Source organism: Lates calcarifer, linkage group LG9, assembly GCF_001640805.2.
Source record: "Lates calcarifer isolate ASB-BC8 linkage group LG9, TLL_Latcal_v3, whole genome shotgun sequence".
In the NCBI taxonomy this organism is placed as follows: Eukaryota; Metazoa; Chordata; class Actinopteri; family Centropomidae; genus Lates; species Lates calcarifer.
In genome coordinates this window covers 18,155,440-18,174,794 of record NC_066841.1, presented here as the reverse complement: position 1 = coordinate 18,174,794, position 19,355 = coordinate 18,155,440, and the positions used below count along the sequence as shown (strand labels likewise).

Sequence of the window (19,355 nt, the reverse complement as noted above, 5' to 3'; positions counted from 1 at the left end):
GGGCTGTATGGCTGCCAGTGGAACTTCTGACACGTCTTGATTTCACTGCTGAGAGAAGCAACAGGATAAACACAGAAGTACGCAGGATCTCAGATTCAGCCAAATTCATCAAAACTCAGGGGACAACATTTCATCATTCAGCAGGACTATGATCCTAAACATACAACCAAAGCAGCCAAAGACTGATGTCTGTGGGTTGAAGGCTGCAGACAGTCAAAATATTACATATGACAGTTTTGTTAAACTTCATGATTCTGTAACTGATTCTGTTTGGGCACTATGGGCTCTATCTCCCAAACATTTCTTTCTATATTAATGTAAACATAATTAAATTAAAGATCCAACATGTTATTTCAAGTTGAACCTGCTGGGGCCACAGAGTCTGGAGAACAAAAACAGTCTAGGTGTCCACAGGGAAAGGGAGAGAACACAAAATAAAGTTTGGGTGGAGATGCAGCCACAGGAGACTTCGGTGCACGGATGGATAAAATAAACAGGTCTCCTGGGCTCAGGCCCTTCACCTGCACAATACCACAGAAAGAGCCACAAAACACATGGAGTCATGTAGCTGTCAGGATTTTTTTCTTCTTATTTATTGTGAAGAACGTTACTTTTAAACTCTCATTCTCTGCCTGATATTTCCACTTGATTTATATCATTTCTGCAAACTCAGGCATCAGTGTACCTGAACTACAGCTCCCATGATTCACTTTTCCTAGAGCGACCGTCCCCACCCCGCTTTTTTTTCTCTCCCTCACGTGATCGTCTCCGGCCAATGGGGAGTGTCGTTACAGGCGCAATGCGGTTGTCGGGATGTAAGGAGGAATGGCGACGGTCGAGACGGTTTTGGAGGCCAGAGTCGAGCTGGATTTGACCAAACAGAAGCGGATCGCAGGTAGTTTGAACATTTGATTTTCAAAAGCACACGCACAGTAAAATCCTGTGCAAAACGAGGTGGTGTGTTTACAGCGAGGAGGTGCAGTATTCAAACAGATGCATGTGGTTTTAATACAGACAGATAGTCTGCAAAACTTAAGAAGGCAGAGTGGTTTTAATTCAAGTTTAATTATGTCATTATAAAAGTCAACATGGGCGTTATTATTACCCCTGCAGGAAATTAGGTTTGCACACAGGCTTAGTGTACACTGATGATAATCATAACAATCAACAGTAAAGGACAGAAAAGCAATACAATCTACAACAGTTTCCTCTGTTACTGCTCTCATGTACAGTTTGCAGATGCTTTTTTAAAAATTATTATTATTATTTCCATTTTAAGCAACTTTATACTACATTACTCTTTATTAACAAGTATTCAACTTCAACTTTGATGCATCATTGCAGATGAATAAACAGCAAGGGCTGCAGCTAATGATTATTTTCAGTGATTATTTATTTTGGCTATAAAATTTCAGCTCAAGGTAACATCTCCACATGTACTGTTTTGTCTGAATATCAGTCCACAACCCAGATATATTCACTTTACATTCAACATATCTGACAAACAGGATTAAAAAAATGTAGATTTGAAAACCTGGAAATTATAATTATAATTATTATTATATGTAAATAATTTGCTGATCAGCTGATAGTTGCAGCTCTGTATACAGAACCCAGCAGAGGCAGTGTAATTCACTCCACCCCCAACCAGCTACAGTTTAAGTACTGCTGTCATGTTAATGCATTAACACTAATGATCCACTGATATAATGCTTGTCTACTACAGGACTGTTACTTGTAATGGAGTATTTTTATACCATCACATTGCTACTTTTATCTAAGTAAAGGGTCTGAGTACTTCTCCCACCACTGATATATAAAAATAGATAATTAAAAAACAAATAGATTAAAATAAAATGCTGGAAATAAAAACAGCAGCAGATCGAGCAAAAAATAGAATCACTGCTTCTCTCCTGCCCATAAAAAGTGAAAGATAAGATTCAGAGCAACGCCAAATATATAGAGCTAAATAAAGTGAAGTGTGACAGTCTCCATTACATTAAGAGATCAAGTCTTTCAAAGGCTACAGGAATAAAAGTGCAGTGTCCTGCAGCTGAGCTCACTGCAGCATCATCACCTCTGTCACTTTGACCAGCTTAACCAGTCTGTTTTCATTCATGCAACCAAACCAAACCACAGCACAAGAACCATGCATGGGTTACTGAAAGGGCCTATCAGGCACAGGCCCAGGGGCCCAAGGAGTCCAGAGTCCCTGGTCTTCACCTTGCAGAATATCCTAGAAAGAGACACAAAACAACAAATATTAAGCTCAAAAAGACCACAAAGAGATATAAAACAATACAAAAAGAGATGCAAAACTTCCTAACCAGATGCAAAATGACAATAAACTAATGCAAAGCAACCACAAAGAGATGTCTGGATGTGTAGGAAATACTGTACTGTGCTCCTCTTAAGTCAGTGATCATGTCTTTGGTTTTTGGTACATTTGTCCTTATAAAACTCCAAAACACATAATCATCGACATCAGAGTCATTATAAAAGGCATCAATAAGAATTTCAAATCATGCCTGTGATCATAAGTTCCTCTGCAGTCATTGGTTCATGATAATGATATGTGGTCAAATGGTTCACTTTGTTTCCTTTATGTCCTTTTCCCTCTTTGTCAAGGTTTGGATCCCCTCAGCTCTTCCAGCTAAACTCTGGGTAACAAAGTCCCAGAATGGAGACTGAGGTCACAGTGTCCTCCTCGCCCAGCGTGGTCTCTCCCTCCACTCCACAGACTTTGTCCACTCAGGCCAACCTGGCGGCAAAGCAGAGAGACAGCAGAAAGACCGCATCCACGACCCCCGCCTTCCTCTCCAACCTGGGGAGGGCCACCCTGCGGGGCATTCGCAAGTGTCCTCAGTGTGGCGTCTACAACGGCACCCGTGGGCTCAGCTGCAAGAACAAGGCCTGCGGGGTGTCCCTCAGAAATGCTTCGGCGGGAGGAGGTCGAAACAGCAAGAAATGTGCCGTGGAGGTGGTGAAGGTGATAATAGACAGTGAGGAGAGAGGTGCGAAGGAGCGTGAGGGAGGAGGGGTCCTGGGCGGAGGCTCAGGTGGAGGAGTCCAGGTGTTTTCGGTGTGTCACAGAGGAAGAGGAGCCACGGCTACGCAGCTTGGCTTTGTCGAGCTAGTCCCCACTGACACTGCCATAGCGACCGGTGACGGCGCCACTCTGCTAACCCGGATCAACCTGGGCCGCTGCTTTTTGCCGTCTTGCAGACAGGGTCAAAAGTCAAATCAGGTGGAGGCGGAATCGGGGGCGGCCAGTTCCAAGCAGTCCTCCGACAGCCTCTGCATCCACATCAAACAGGCCATAGAGTGTCGGAGCTGTGCGACGCCGCTGACCTTGAAGAGCTCCGTCCTGGAGGGTTTGCAGGCTTCCATCCAGGCCAGGGAGGAGCTGTGGAGGCTGGCCACGGAGTCTCCAGGACCCCTGGTACAGCGCATTTCAAAAGACACCCTGGTGGTGAAGTGCCATACGGACTCCCACCATCCTCTGGGCCTGCTGCATCTCACTGTAGGTGCAGGTGGGCTGTCTGAGGCTTCAAAGAGTGAGAGAAAGGGCAGAGAGGTGCAGCAGCACGGCATTTTTCACTGTGCCTGCCAGGTGAGCGGCAGAAGAAATAAACCTGGTGTTGATGGAACAGGCGGAGCAGGCGGCTTTCATCCTCCCGCCAGCTCGGCCACGCCTCAACCCTGCCTTCACTTCTACGCCTGCGTGTGTGCCTTTGCAAGCGATGAGAAACTGGCTTCAGAGTTTGCTGCCTTCATCAACTACACTTCCAGTGGTACAGTAACTGTGTCTGACTTTTCTGACTTTCAGTCAAATAGAATAGTTTGACATTTTGAGAAATGCTTAATGCTCCTGGCCAAGAAATAAACTGGCTTACAAACCCCAGCAAAACCGTTTTTACATTATACTTTTTAATATACTCACAGCACTGTACAAACATTTTAGGCACTAAAAGTTAAGTGAACATGCTTTCAAATGTAATGCCATTTTTTTGTTGATCAGTTAATTTCATGCAAAGTGCAGTAAACAGGAAGAAACTAAATCAAATCAGTATTTGCTGTGACCGCTCTTTCTCTTTAAAACAACAAGTTGTTCCAGCATCTTGGAAGAACTTGCCACAGTTCCCCTGCGGATTCCGGCTGTCTCAGTGTTTTCTGTCTCTCTTCTGACTCCATGATGTTGAGATCAGGGATCTGTGGGGGCCAGACCATCTGTTGCAGGACTCCATGCTCATCTTCTCACTGAAGATTGTTATTTATGACTTAGACTGTATGTTTTGGCTCATTGCAGAAGATATTTGGGACAGATCAGACACCTCCCTGATGGTGCTGCATGATGAATGAGAATCCAAACATCTCAAATGCCTAAAACTTTTTCACAGTACTGTATTTTTTTATTGAGAGAAATTTGAATCCATAAAGGATTTCTCTGATTTTTTTTCCCCTCTAAAAAAACTTCCTTTCCACTTTCAGACAAAACATAAAACTGGCTCGTGCACTCAGTTCCCAGTTTATTAGGCACAAGTAGCTAAAGCTAGTGGGGTCTAATATGACGGTGTTGACAGTCTTCACTGAAACTGTTCCAACAAACTGTTTGTAGTGCTGTTGAACTGCATTGTGTCATACTGAGAGGCGTTTCTATTCTTTAACCTCACTGATACAGGTGGGGTGGACAAAATAATAGAAGAATATTGTGTAAATAATTTATAGTCTAGTTGTTGACCATTGGCCCAATTCAAATCAATTTTAATTTAATTTTATTTATATAGCGCCGTATCACAACAAAAGTTATCTCAAGGCACTTTTCATATAGAGCAGGTCTAGACCATACTTTTTAACATAGGTATTTACAGAGAGAGACCCAACAGATCCCACCATGAGCAGCACTAGGCGACAGTGGCAAGGAAAAACTTCCTTTCAAGAGGCAGAAACCGCGAGCAGAACCGGACTCAGGGTGGGCGGCCATCTGCCTCGACTGGATGGGTTAAGAAGGAGAGAGAGAGGGGGAGAGGGGGGAGACCATAGCGAGAGAAGAACATAGCATAACACGGGTTCCAATAAAATGTAAGGTGAGGCCAATAATACAGCAGTAGTAATGATAGTAATGATAATTAGAATATTAACTGCTAACACAGCAATACAACTAATAGCAGTGTAAGTAATTTCTAATTCTAGCAGCAGGTGTTGAGTGGAGTTGTAGGAGCAGCAGGAGACTTGTCATCACAGATCAGACTCTACAGCTCCAGAGGCAGAAATACCTGCAGAAAGAGACAGAAGAGGAGAGAGAGACGGAAGAGCACAGTACTACAGGAAAGGGAAGATATGAAGTCGGAGAGTTTGGTTACAGCCTGTGCAAAATTGACTTTGTTTTAATTTATTTATTATGAGGCTGTCGTGAACGTGCCAGTTTCACCAAACTCCGCTCAGACTTCCCTGATTAGTTCTTTAGTATCATAATCATATTTGACAACTTAAGTTGTTTTTTCAAGGCAAACCCTAAAATCTCCATGTTTATAAATTCCATCAGACATTTTAAAGGCAGTTATTCCCATCAAATTAATCATTAATCATAATAAAAAAACAGAACCAGTTTCTGTTTTTTTTATTAGGAAGCAACAGATACATTTCCCAAAATGTCAGACTGTTTCATTTAATGCATCATTTGGTTCAGTCAGACTCATTGCTTGTGTGTTTCTCCATGTTTTTCCATCAGGCGTGCAGCAAAGTGCCACCAGTAGAATAACTGGTCCCAGCGAGAAACCTCTTCATGCAGGCCGAGCCAGTCAGCACCAATCATAAAGCAAAGAAACTCCGTCTGGATGAATCTCTCTCCGGTGGTTTCATCATAATACCTCCTGAAAGATTTATTTCCAAACATTTATCACTCATTAATGCAGGATGATTCTGCACAGCATGTTTGTCTGAATCTTCCACTGTCCTTCCTTCTCTTTCTGTCTTATCTCTCCCGACCTGTCGTTCTTTTCATTTCCTGCCTCTGTGTAGCCCCCTCAGTGGCCTCTGCCTCTGGGGTGGGGAAAGAGGGAGTGTCAGCCTCCGGCCTGAGGAAAGCTGGTCAGAGGAAAACCCCTGGTGCTGGTGGGCTGAAAGCTCCAGGTGCTGCCTCCATCACTGCCTGTCCCACTACTGAGCCCACGCCCTCTCTCTTGTCTCCTCATCTTTCTGCTGCCTGTCTGTTAAAGAGCTTTACATCGTCTTAGACATCTGCCTCTGTCTTTATCATTCCTCTGTCTAATCCTGCAGCACTAATCCTGATCCACTGTTGAAAAGAACAGGGTCGCAGTGTGGTGGACACGGAGCATATTTTAACGTTTAATTTGTGACTGACAAAATCAGGGTTAGCAGCAGATCTTGGAGTCTTAGAGTTTTTTTTTACTCGCCTTCCATTGGCAGTAACTTTAGTTGTAAAATGTTTTTTTATGTGAAATTGGAAAAACTGCCTGGAAAATTCTGCATAGTGCTATTTCTGATCTTATATCAAATTAATATATTTACCAGTAAATAAATAGACCATTTTTATTTTTTTCCCTTAGTTCATTTATCCATCCATTATCTACTGGTTATCCAGGTCCTAATTAATGATAATATTAGGGATTATTTTTGGGAAGTAGTAGCAAAAATACGATACACTTACAAAAAATACCTCTAAGTCATTTCATCCCTGTGTGTTTTCATTGACAGCTCTCATACTTTGGCTTGTATGATCATCAAACAGGCATTAAATTGCATCTGTTTGGTACTGAAAGTTAAATTTAACTCCTTAATTTTGACAGTCAAAAGCTCAGAGACTTACAGGACTAAATATCTTGATGGCAGAAACAAAGACAATAATGAATGAGAGGTTGTTGTGCTGTTTGATCCTCTGTGTCTCAGGGAGCAGCCAGGCTGTGGACGAGCGTACGGTGACGTTGGGTTTCCAGCAGTGGCTGGCCAGTGTCACAGAGAGGATCCACCAGACGATGCACTACCAGTTTGATGGTAAAGCTAAAGCATATTAATTCAGCTATAAGATCCGTCACTGTATATATCATCCACTGGTTCAGAGTTTGGGAAGTAGTTGGACATTTTGTGACCTTCTTTGTTGAGAGTTGGATGAGAGCTGGTTAAATATGAAGTTTTAATATCAGCTCTAATAACGGTTTGGTGATTATTTTACCATTTGCCTTTATTATTCCTGTCAGTGTTTTTAGCAGCATCACTATGTTCCTAGAGATTAGAATTCACTTTGGTGAGTACAGTGTTATCAAGTTATAATAAGCCATTATCCTTTGACTGATGAAGTATGCATCAGTACAATGGAACTATAACATACTTTATAAGGAGTTAATTGATTTAATTACGATGAAAATCAGAAGTCATCCATTTGTATGGATTTCTAGGTGGGGGAAAAAAGCAGTGCAGGAACATGGCTCAATGATTTATTAATGTATACAAACTTTAAACTGTCATCAGTAAAAGGTTCTTTCAGACATGGGAATGTCTCAGACTCTTGAATCAAATAAGTGGTTCCAAAATGTCGAACTGTTCTTTTAATAAATTGATTTCTCATAATGGTAACCCATAGGTTTGTCTTATTAATAATTTAATACTGAGCTATAAAGCATTAAATGATTTATTTATTATTAATAACGAAATTAGTTCCAACTTGTAAGCCCTTTTGTTTTCTGGAGCAGGAGGTTCAGGAAAAGAGGACACTCAGACCTGTTCACCTCTGCAGGATGACTGGCTGTGATTGCTCGTTGCACACATTAAAACACTATTGTTGTCCTTGTTTATCCACCAGGGAAACCACAACCTCTGGTGTACCACATTCCCCAGGAGTTCTTCAGCGCGCTGCAGCATCGTCTGACACTCGGGTCGAAGAAGGGCAGACTGCCAAACTTCACCACAGGTGGGGAAAGTTACTAAATTACAGAGGTCATTAGTTTGTCAGTTTCTTTTCACACTTGTGCACTTGGAAATCTAGAGCTTGCACATGCTTGCACTAAATAACACAAGTACTGTAAGTAAGGTAGTACTTACAGTAAGGTAAAGGAAAGAATATGTGTTTGTACACCACAATTTAGATTTTTCTTGTGACCCCTTTGAACACGTGTGCACTGATGCATCAGTATTAACAATCTAATAATGTCATATATGTTAATACAGTATAGACATACTATAGATCAGTTACAGGGGCCTTTTTTCTGCAGTATAAGCTTAAGCTTTCAGTTGTTTTTACTCCATCACTTGTAATGGAGTCATTTTACATTGTCATATTAGTGCTTTGACTTAAGAACAGGATCTGAATTCTACTCTCTCTCTCTCTCTCTCTCTCTCTCTCTCTCTCTCTGTGTGTGTGTGTGTGGATGTCAGCGTTTGTTAGAAATTATGGACTTCCTCCTGGCTCTTTCTCTAAGCACACCTGGCACATCACCAATCTCATGCAGGTCAAGCGCATCTTTGACACTCCAGAGGTAAAAGCTCTCCCCATCTCTCTTATGTTGGGGTGTAATGTCCACTGAGAGGACAAGTCTCTGTCAGTTTTCAAAATCAAAATTTTTGTCCACTTGACTTTTATAGCCACTATACTACATCCAAACCTGCACTCTTCTTACCTCTTTATCTCTCTCTCCGCCCCCGCCAGCTGCCTCTGGAGCTCTCTCAGAGTTTTGTAAAAAATGCTGACGGCTCTTATTCACGTTTTCGCTGTCCCGAACCTCCGCCTGAGCCAGAATTACCAGAGGGATACAGGACAGTTCGGCAGCAGGCCATACGACCCATGGAGCTCCGCACCTTCCTCAAAGTCGGTGAGTGGCTGTTCTCAGATATGATAGCACCCAGAGGTCACTGTGCAGAGCTGTGCATATTTACATTATGTATCTGCCAGGACCGGGTACGGCAGATCAGAAGGAGGCCAGTCCGTTTGTGATCGAGTGGATCCCGGACGTCCTCCCTCGCTGTCAGATGGGAGAGCTCAGGATTAGCTTTGAATTTGGCCACCAGCAGAGCGGTCAGCCGGAATACTGTGAGAAAATGAGTGCGGCGGAGAAAGGGGCCCGTAACAAGTCAGACTCCACCCAATCCAAACAGACAAAGAGTATTGAAATACTTCAAGTGGTTGTCTAAGGAAGTCTCTTTCCTTATTATACAGTGTCAACATCTGCAGTAATCAATTTTAACTGCAACTCTGACATGTTTCTGATATAGATTAATACTTCTCATTGACATATACAGTATGTGACTCACTCATATATACATGTTATGTTATGCAAGCTATGGATAATCAATTTCCATGTCCATTATATTGATCACAGTATTTGTAGACAGCCTTGTTTGTTGTGAAGTACTCATATTAATGCCTTCTCCTTAATTCTAAATATGCACTCTCACAAAGTAAAAGAAACAAAAATAGAAGTTTATTTTTGAAAACATATATTTTTATAGTTAACAAACAAACCCTTTTTGTCTGTCACAGATCATACAACCAGCTCAGATCATTTAAAAAACAATGAAGTATTGAAAAGTAATGGAAATAGACATACTGACTGAATCCTTTTTCCTAACTTTTCCTATAGATGTGAATAACCTGTGTTTTTGCTGTGTAAGCAGTACAAAATAAAACACAATGAATGGGTAAAAATGTCTCTTTACTGTACAGTGGTGGAAAGTGTACTGAGTATTTCTATTTACTGCTACTTTATACTCTCACTCCACATTATTTTAGAAGGATTTTTGCTTTTGCTTTTTACTCCACTACATCCACTCAGAAAATGTCGCTTTTCAGATAAACATTCATTAAAAAAACACATGAGCTGATAAAATACGATACATTGTCAGGATTTAACAAATGATTCCCGACCTTTTGAGCATTACTTCTCTAAACTTCTCTAATGATTTTCAACTGTTTAATGCTTACAGAGGTGCACTCATTACACTTACATTTTCAAATAAAAACAAACTAGTCATTTCAATGTTAATGTCAGTTGACTTTGTCCTTCATGAAATAATAAAAACCGTGTTTTAGTTGTGAGTCCTGTAGGTATGATGCAGGCTGTGCAGGAAAATAAATTGTCCTGCATGATTTCCTTTCTGTCTTTGTAGTAAGATATCTTAATGCAAACTGAGTAAATTTAATTATTCAAATACATGTAGTAAAACACCAGGAAATCTTGTAGATGAGAATCTGATGTGCATGATAGTGAATACAATGAAGTTATAAACACTGACATTTATAGATGGAACATTTTTCTGCACAACCTGTCCTCCATGTCTTCCTATTAAGAAATTAAGACTGATCTTTTCAGCTGTTCATCTTCACCAACTCTCTATAGTCAGTAGATGTACTAAATGTAACCAGCAGGTGGAGGCATAAGCCTGCCCTCACCAACAGGAGACTGGCCTAACAAAGCTTTTCAAGCAAACGCAAACACAGAAAGTGGATTGAAAGGACTGAAAGGACTATTGACACTGTCTTACTTTGAGAAAATCAGTGTAACCAGTGTATCGTTGTGCTCTGTTTCTGTGTTACAAAATGTGCTAATATAGAAGAAAATTAGGTGTATAACTGCGTTTCATAATTTGGCTGGATCTGTCTTCCTCCCTTCTGGGCATCACAAAGCAGGAATTACACACTTGCTGTGAGATATATCACTGGAAACATCACACATGCTTCCAAAATGTGTCCAAATGTTCATGAATTAATTAAGATTACAAGTTAATGCCATGAGAACATCATGCCAAATTATACGCACCGCTCGGAATAGCAGCTTGCACACAGTGTATCTACATCAGGGGTGTAGGCGTATAAAAAAACAGTGCCAGCCCCCGGCCCTCGTTCCTCTCTCACAGACCCCCAGGACATCAGTGAGTACAGCCTCTGACTGCACAGGGGGGCCCGGCTGCCAGACAGCTCTGAGCCACACATTTAGCTGTTTATGTAGTCTGTCAGTCACGGAGATGGGAGACGCATCAATCCTCTCCTGGAAGGAATAGCAAGCACATTTTGACAGGGAGACTTCCTCTGTCGCCTGAGAGAGGTGTTATAGACAGAGACAGCAGAGGTCTATGAGGGGGAGTGGGGGAAAGTGCTCAGAACTACCAAATAGTCAGTTAGCAAACCTGTCAACTCACTGTGGGTTGGTCACTACTGGGACAATAAGTTCATGTAGTTTATCTACACCATAACTTTCTGCAAATCATTTTCACTTTTATGGATCAGTTTTTACTCCACCAGAAGAGGTTAAATAAAAGTTAATGGTGCAACATTGTTAAGCTACAATATCTTTTTCCATTTTGGTCTCTATCCCCAAAGATGGTTTGCTCTATGGCATGAATTTGCAGTTCAAAGTTCACCATTCACCACATTCATACAGATTTACATCACCCCTATAAGTAAAGCCACTAAGTGTTGGTGTCAGGGTCTATAGCTGTGCAAGTGACAAGATGAAAACAGGGAAAAGGCTGATGAGGTTTAGCACGTATAATGTTTACCATGTTCACCATCTTGGTATAGTGTGTTAGCATGTTTGCAAGTTACTGCAAGTACTCAGTGCAAAGTACAGCTGAGGCTCATGCAAATGATGCTTTTCATTTTAGTAATGGACAAATTACAACTTACAATTAGCTAGATGATCAAACCAAAGTTGTAAATCATCCCGAGAGGAACATAAATGTCTGTACCAAAGCTCATAGCAATCCATCCAGCTATTGTTTAAATATTTAACTCAAAACTTGTAAAGTCAACCTCATGGTTGCGCAAGAGGAAAAGTCAGGGGATCATCAAAGTCAGTAGGATTCATATTCTGGGGACAGTGAATGTCTGTATAAAATTTCATGGTAATCCATGAAATTATTTGCTGAGAAATTTCAGTCTGAACCAAAGTGGCGGACCAACACCTCAGTCCCCCCGACCCATGCTTGTAGCGAGGCTGGGAAATAAAGACAGAAAAACAAAATTTAGTTTAGGCAGCTCTCACAGCCACATGTCAAGTGGAATGTGACAAAGTTCATAGCCAAGGCAACTCTGTCTTTCTCTGTTATTATATGATCAAGTGAGTGGAAGCAGCCAAGATACAGCCGACTGACTGCACGTCTGTCAGCACCAGGCGACAGACACGCACTGAGACGACAGCTCTCTTCTAGCACTGTCAGTCTACATTATCTACACGGAGAGTGTTCCCCAAGTTCACTCACAATCCAACATTTATAAACTACATTTACACAGGTTGTGACTAACTGTACCTTTCAGCTGTCCAGGTTGAGTTCCTCTGCCAGTTGCATATTTAGGAGTTGAGAGCAGGTTACATCATTTGGAAACAACCCACTGCAGATGTTTTATTTCACATATGACCTCCCTGGACTACCATCCATTAATCAGAACTAGCCTGTGTTCATTAATCCTCTGTGCACTGGCATTGCTCATTGCTTTCATTATCCTCTAATGTCATATTGGTTTTAGGATAATGCATATTATAATAAATACATGAAGTAATATGGGTTGGTTTCAGCGAAGCTATTAGACGCTATCAGTCAGTAAATGTGTTACGTTTAAAGACTGCACCATGAGTAATGAGTTTACAGTGGTATCCTGATAAACCTGTCTTAACTATAATCAATATGTTCATATTAACCATGAATCAAACTATATTACTCTCGACATGGTGAACAAACAAAAAAGTATCACTAGACTCTATAGTTTCACAAAGCTTTATAGAGTGTTTCAGTGTCTGTTATTGTATTATCTTAGTTTCACAGCCCCCAACTTTACTCCTCTGGTTCACTCTCACTGCCACTGACCACAGCAGGCTGCTGTATTAACTGAAAAAGCTCTAAAAACCAACAGTACACTACCTGCTCAGCACAGTCACAGTTTTTAACCAACACAGTCAGCTAAAGCCTTAAAAACAGGAGGTAACAGAGAGTGAATACTGGACTTAAACGACTCCATATGTCTTCTGAATGTGTATATTTAAGATAGGAAACAGGTTGCTAACAAGTTGATCATAAACAACCAAAAAGGTAATGTTACAAAAAACCTGGCTAAAATCAAATGCACCAAATAAACAAACAAAAAAAAAAGGACTCAGTAAATTACATTTACAAACCAAAGATGATAAATCATAGGGACAGGAGAAGCAGGGGTGGTTGGAGGGATGGATTTAGTTACTGCAATCTTGTCTTGATTTTATTGTGATTAGAGATCACTGTAAAGGATTAAAACTACCAAATAATATGTCAGTGATATGTTTACAGCCTGTTCCTGCTGCTCTCCAATTGGCCAAAAAAAAAAGCAGGTTTGTTATAAGCATATTGGACAGATTTACAGGTTGAACTTCAGCTTAGTATCTGCAGCTATGCTGGTTACTCTGTGATGCTGTGATTGGTTTGCGCTAGAGTAAAAGTCAGGGGCATCATCGCAGTCATTAGGATTCATCCTCTGAAGATCATATCATCCCCAGAGCTGCTCTGCTAGTGTGGCTAAAAACATTCAAGTGTATTGAATTTGGATTGAAGGCCAGAGTACATTAAAGTAAAGATCAATAAAGTGCATAAATATCAGGTGTAGCCTGTCTCTCTAGCAAACAAAACAAGCTCATGTCATTGTCTCTTCCCCACATTTCCTTTCAAAGGAAAGTATTTATATGCAAAACGACCAATCCCCCAAAATGTTTTCCATAAACAAATAAACAGGAGGAGGACAACCATTAATTGTTTGTGCACATGGAATTACCTACTATCATCATTTTTCCTTATGTACATGTAATTTATTCAATTACTAAAATCAAAAAAAGATTTCAGGACATCTTACATTTCATAAACACAACTTTTTAAACTTTAGGACTGGTTTGAAGTTCCCAAAATGAAAATGGAAAATATCCTCTGTCGTGCGTCTGCACAGTGGATCACTGGATCACAGTGAGAGATCACTGGACAACTGAATAATGTCATTTGATTTGAGAGAGTCATGTTGCTGTCTGTCTATAAATGTCGACAGTACTCTTACAGATCTATTCTTACTTTCACTTTGGTGGTTTGTTGTTGCAGCGTCCTTGGACACTTACTGTAAATGTTTGAGTCTGTCAGCTGTGTAATAATAGGGTCAAAGAGGTGACTACAATCTGCACGCAATAAGTACTGTGCTTTGTGTCTTTGTATATAAGTAAAAGCTGAAACATTAAAAGGGGAAAAACCTCGAGGAAACACCGATCATCAGTTACAAAGGTCAGCATTTTCTGGGCCAAATGAACAAGGCAAAACACATTATCTAAGCCTGCCTGGCAGAGTCACACATATTAGATATGCATACTCAGTGCACCTGTGCGCAACAACACACGCACTGATCTGATGTGGTGCCCTTCAGTGTAAGACAAGGGGGAAATAGACCTGCCAACAAGTAGTCTACCTGCCAACTGGAAGAGGTAGAGGCAGAGTGACAGGACGTGTCGACACATCTGTGATGACTGATGACAAACCGTGACATGCAACATTTCTACAGCCTTCACACAAACTCCTCTCAGTCTGCCTCAACAGAGAGTCGTTTCCTCGTAGCCAGGCTGAGGCTGGACCAGACAGAGATCGTGATCAGGAGAAGAAGTCAGAGTCACATCCGAGACGAGAAGCCGAGATAGACCACTTACCCAGTGACCTCTGAGCTCTGCCTGTCAATTCTCGAGTCAGTCGACCAAATCCAGCGTCAATCCCCCGACAATCCACATCTCAGTTCCCCCACTGTTTCTCATGATTGCTGCTGAACGCACAGCGACCCATACTGACTTATATTAGGAGGGTTAAATCAGCCCTGAATGATGGATGAATTTGTAGAATGAGTCGATTTTGCCCTGTGTGATACAGTGTTCTGTGCATTAGACCCTCAACTAGACAGAGGACTTCAGTAAATGTATAAGGAATCTTTAAAAAATCACAAATGTATTTTTTTTTTTACCATCCAAAAGTCAGAGGTGCATCCAAGTGTTGTGTCCAGTGATACCTTCAGCTCTACCTGCTGGCTGTTACTACATACAGTGTTGCTAGATTTGACTAACAAAAGGTAGTCTTACTAATTTGAAAAGGAAAGAAGGTATAAATCTAGTTGTAATAAACCTGAGTGACATTTGGCTCTGAGGGTCATCTGCTCAATGTCAATCTCAATCATACTTCTCAGTGAAGAGGAGGAGAGAGATTTATTGGAACATGGCCTAAATTTTTGTTGGTAGAAACTACCGCAATGGTACAAAGTATTCCAAATGATCACAACCAGCTCAAAACTATTTTTACCTGCAGAAATCTGAGTCGACAAATGTGTTTCCATTCGCCTGTTTTGATGTGCATTGTGCATATCAAAAGAACTTGAGTGCCAGAAATTTGAAAAAAGTCGAAATAATTATCCATACACCTCAGCCAAGCGTGAAGTGGATTAGGCCTAGGTGTATCATAGGTCCCCATGTGCACAGGTATTTTTTTTTAAATTTTTTTTTATTAAACATAGCTTTTTCTACACACATGGCCTTTCACACACATGGGTTGTGTTATATCACTGCTCGTTTCCACTGAAGAGATGACAACATCAGACTCGTGAGGAGCTGTGACACTGTAACTTCCCTTCAACGAGCACATGAAACCAACAGACATGTCATATTCCCTTCATGGTTTCCCCCAGTTTTGAGGTTTTCTTTTAATCATGTTGTCTTGCTGCGTCCTCTTCTTCTGTAATGTTTTCATGGCTCTGTCTGGAGGGTTTAACGTCACAGTTTATCTTGATGTTTACAGCAAAACAGTAGTAGATGGAGATGAACATTAATTTGCATTTTCTTTTGCTGATACTGAAATTTGGTTAACATTTGCACCACATTTGTATTGGAAACTGGACCAGTGACTAAGAAGGGATTCAAACCGGAACAGCCTCATGTTAAAATAACAGAGAGAGGGGTTTGTTGGTGGGGTTGTGTTGTTCATGTTGCTGGTGAAACAATGAAATATGATCCAGGAAGTTCAGCTGGAGAAACGGATCAATGCATTTAAAGGCTTATCAGTTGACAGAACACTGGGGAGCTCTGGAAAGTTACCATGGTGGCATTCATTTTACCTATTCATCATGATGACTGCACAGTAAACAGTAGGACTATGACAGCCATGTTACAAAGTAATCTACCAGGAGTGTGTGCTACCATGTATCTGACTGGCCAACACAATGCTTTGCTGGGTGACGATGAATTGTGTTGCAACTAAAGTTGAGCCAGGTTTAACTTTTTTGCTGAAGGTGTTTTTTTGTTTGTTTTTTGGCCAGGGGCCCGTACAACGGGACCTTTGCTGCAGAGCCAGAACTAAAATGAGAAGGATGCATTTTTTACAGTCGGTCTGAACGCAGCCAAAAGAAACAATTTGAATCAGCAAAGTGATTTGTAATTTCCCACGTCTACAGTCGAGCTCCATCAGTATTTGGATGGATCCAATTTTGTGTGTCTCAGCTGCTCCATCACACGTACTGTACAATCTATTTTACCTTAGAAACCATTTTGCATCATGTAAACGCTGCCTTTCTTCTCTTATCTGTACGTGCACCCCCTACTTACATGCAAACTTTGTCTCCTCTTTCTTCCTCCCTTCCTTCCGACTGCTTCCTGATTGTTGGGCTGAGCGAAGTCATCATCAGATCCATCAGTGCAGAGTCATTGCCTGAGGAAACACGGGGCCAATTATGGCCATAAATAATAATGGGAGAGTGCATCTGGCATGATGACTGATGGGCCTCTCTCACAGCTCATTTACATGGCTTTTGTGTGGCCATCAGCAGCTCCGCTTTAATGTAATGCTCAGCAAATGAGCCTTTGAGAGAATATTGTACGATTCAAGGGTGGAACCGCGGTGGCACTTACAGCCAAACACATGGACTGGAAACAGGCAAGGAATGGTATTCATTGTCCCTTTATATGATAAGTGCACAGATACACAGGTACATGCACAGATTTCCTGTGTGTGTTAATGTGCAGGCTTGTGGCTTGTCGGTGCATGCGTGTTAGACAAAGAGAAGTCCAAATCCATCCATCAGCGTCAATTACCATGACATGGAGGGAGATTGATTGTCTGTGTCTGTCTGGTCAGGTAACAAACCAACCACCTCCCACACTCGAACACACAACACACTACAGATACTTTACACGTGCCTGCCGGACACCTCAGTGCCATCCATGTCAGGTGAAGCTAGGTGAAAAATGATAGAGTTACTTCAAAACAGAGACTGGTGGTCAGTTTTTAATTTCTCAAGATAGGTGTCAGCGGCTTTCAGAGAATCTGTAATCTGTCCTTTGGGTCGGTGGCAGCCCCGAGCCAGAGAACAAAAGGCTGCAGCATGCTGACGTGTGTCCCGGGAGCTGATAAGCCTGGTTGTTAATGGTGTTAGGGTAGATTTCATTACCCCCTCCAGACTGCTCTCATTAAATAAACATCCTCCTGTCACATCCCTCACCCTGTGAGTAGAGGAGTAACCGAGGCAGGAGGGGTGAGAGGAGAGGAGGTATGAGGGAGACAGACAATAAAGTGGAATGTTAATGAAAAACTTGTCAGTCAAAGTCAAAGCTGTTGCAGAATTTTTGTCGCCAGTCTTGTGGGATAGCTTGCTGTGCCACTTTGGTTGCTCTTCAGCCACACTAGCTCTAAAGATGCCAACAGTCAGCCTGTTGGTCCGGACTAAAATATCTGTCGGATGAATTGTCATAATATTTTATACAGACATTCACAGTGCCCTGAGGATGAATCCTACTGACTTTTATGGTTCTCTGACTTTTCCTCTAGTGCCACTAGCATCTGACATTTTTGGGCTAAAGGTAAAACGGATTGCTGAATTATTGGATTGTCACAAAAATTTGTACTGACATTCATGGTGTCTGGAGGATAAATCCTAATGATTTTGGTGATCCTCTTGAATTTTTCATTAGCACCACCAGCAGGTCAAAGTTTTAAATTATTCTGTGAAATATCTAAACATCTTCCAGGTGGATATCCATAAAATTTTGTCCTGAAATTCATGGTCCTCAGAAAATGAATCTTATAGACATGTCCACTACTTTGGTTTATGAGCAAATACCAGCAAAAATAATGCTAATTAGACAATGTTATCATGCTATCATGCTTGTTATCAGCCAAGATTCCAATCTAATATATGTCAAATTTTAAATTAATTCCTGCGCTGACACTGGAACACACCTGAGAGAATGTTTGCATGCTCACTGCTGTGCTTTAGTAAAGCCTTGCAGAGCTATTAACATGGCTGTCGACTTGTTGTTTTATTACACACAGGTCAGTAGTTGTTAAGACCATCTGCAAACACCACATTGTCTGAAACCACTACATTTTAATTTATAGTCTCTCGAGGGATGTGTTACTGTATCATCCACTCATCTATAATGTCTGCACAGGCAAACCTGTTCAGTTTTTGTTCTGCTGTATCTGTTCTGCTCCATCACCTCCTCGGTCAGCCTTTTCTCTGGTTCCATGTTTATCTCTTTTTCCTTCTTTCATTGGCTTTTTCTGCAGTTTTCTTCATGCCTGACCCTTCCTCGCCCTCTCTCAGACCTCACCTGACCCTGTATGGACTCTCCTTTCTCCTTCTCTTCTCCTCTTTCCCTTCTTTCGCTCCTCTCCTACGCTCTGCTCTGACTAATCTATGCCATCATCCTCTCTTCATCTATCAGGGTGCTCTCATTGTTTTGACGTCTAGTTAATTCTCGGCTCATGATTTATCAAATTCTTATTACCGCTTGCTGAAAGCCTCATTCATTGTCCTGATGTATGGTAATGATAGTCCCGGTGTGGCTGCCTGAATCGCAACAAACCCACTCATTTTTTTTCTTCTTCTTCTTTTTCTCTGTCCTCCCTCCTTCTCTTCATGACTGCCTTTCCTTTGCAAACTGTTTTCTTTTTACTTTGTCCTTGAAGCTGTCTTGTCGGATCTCCCAATAATGCACGCAGGCATTTGCATCTTTGCACATACGCACACAAATACATAAGTGTCTTGTTGGAAAATGCCTTTACTGTAACCTATAATAAAATGTTCAAACCCTTTTAAACAGTCATGTTTACTACAAGACAAGTTGTCAGTGAATTTAGGTAAATTAGAGCTTCTTTGGTACATGTATTCATTAGTTGTTGACAAGCAATTATTGTTATCTTTAAAAAAAAGACATACTACAGATTTCTTCTACAAAGTACTTGTTAGGAAATGTTTTATTGTTGGTCAAGCTCAGTGTGAATTAGACCTCTTTGTCTTATATGGAGACTCGTCAGTGGTATTCTATATTCATTTAAAAAAGCACAAAAGTATTAACATCAAAATATACTTAAAG

At 41.2% G+C, this 19,355-nt stretch overlaps 1 protein-coding gene across 1 annotated transcript; it reads left to right on the top strand.

Annotated features, from left to right (window-relative positions):
• The first annotated feature begins 780 nt into the window (after nt 1-780).
• lg9h2orf42 (linkage group 9 C2orf42 homolog) lies at nt 781-9,658 on the top strand. Its single transcript, XM_018694266.2, is given in 9 exon segments — nt 781-895; nt 2,629-3,794; nt 5,754-5,852; nt 6,031-6,132; nt 6,910-7,014; nt 7,820-7,927; nt 8,392-8,492; nt 8,663-8,825; nt 8,906-9,658. Coding segments are annotated over 8 exon segments (2,031 nt in total). The 5' UTR covers nt 781-895; nt 2,629-2,680; the 3' UTR covers nt 9,145-9,658.
• Nucleotides 9,659-19,355: the final 9,697 nt, after the last annotated feature.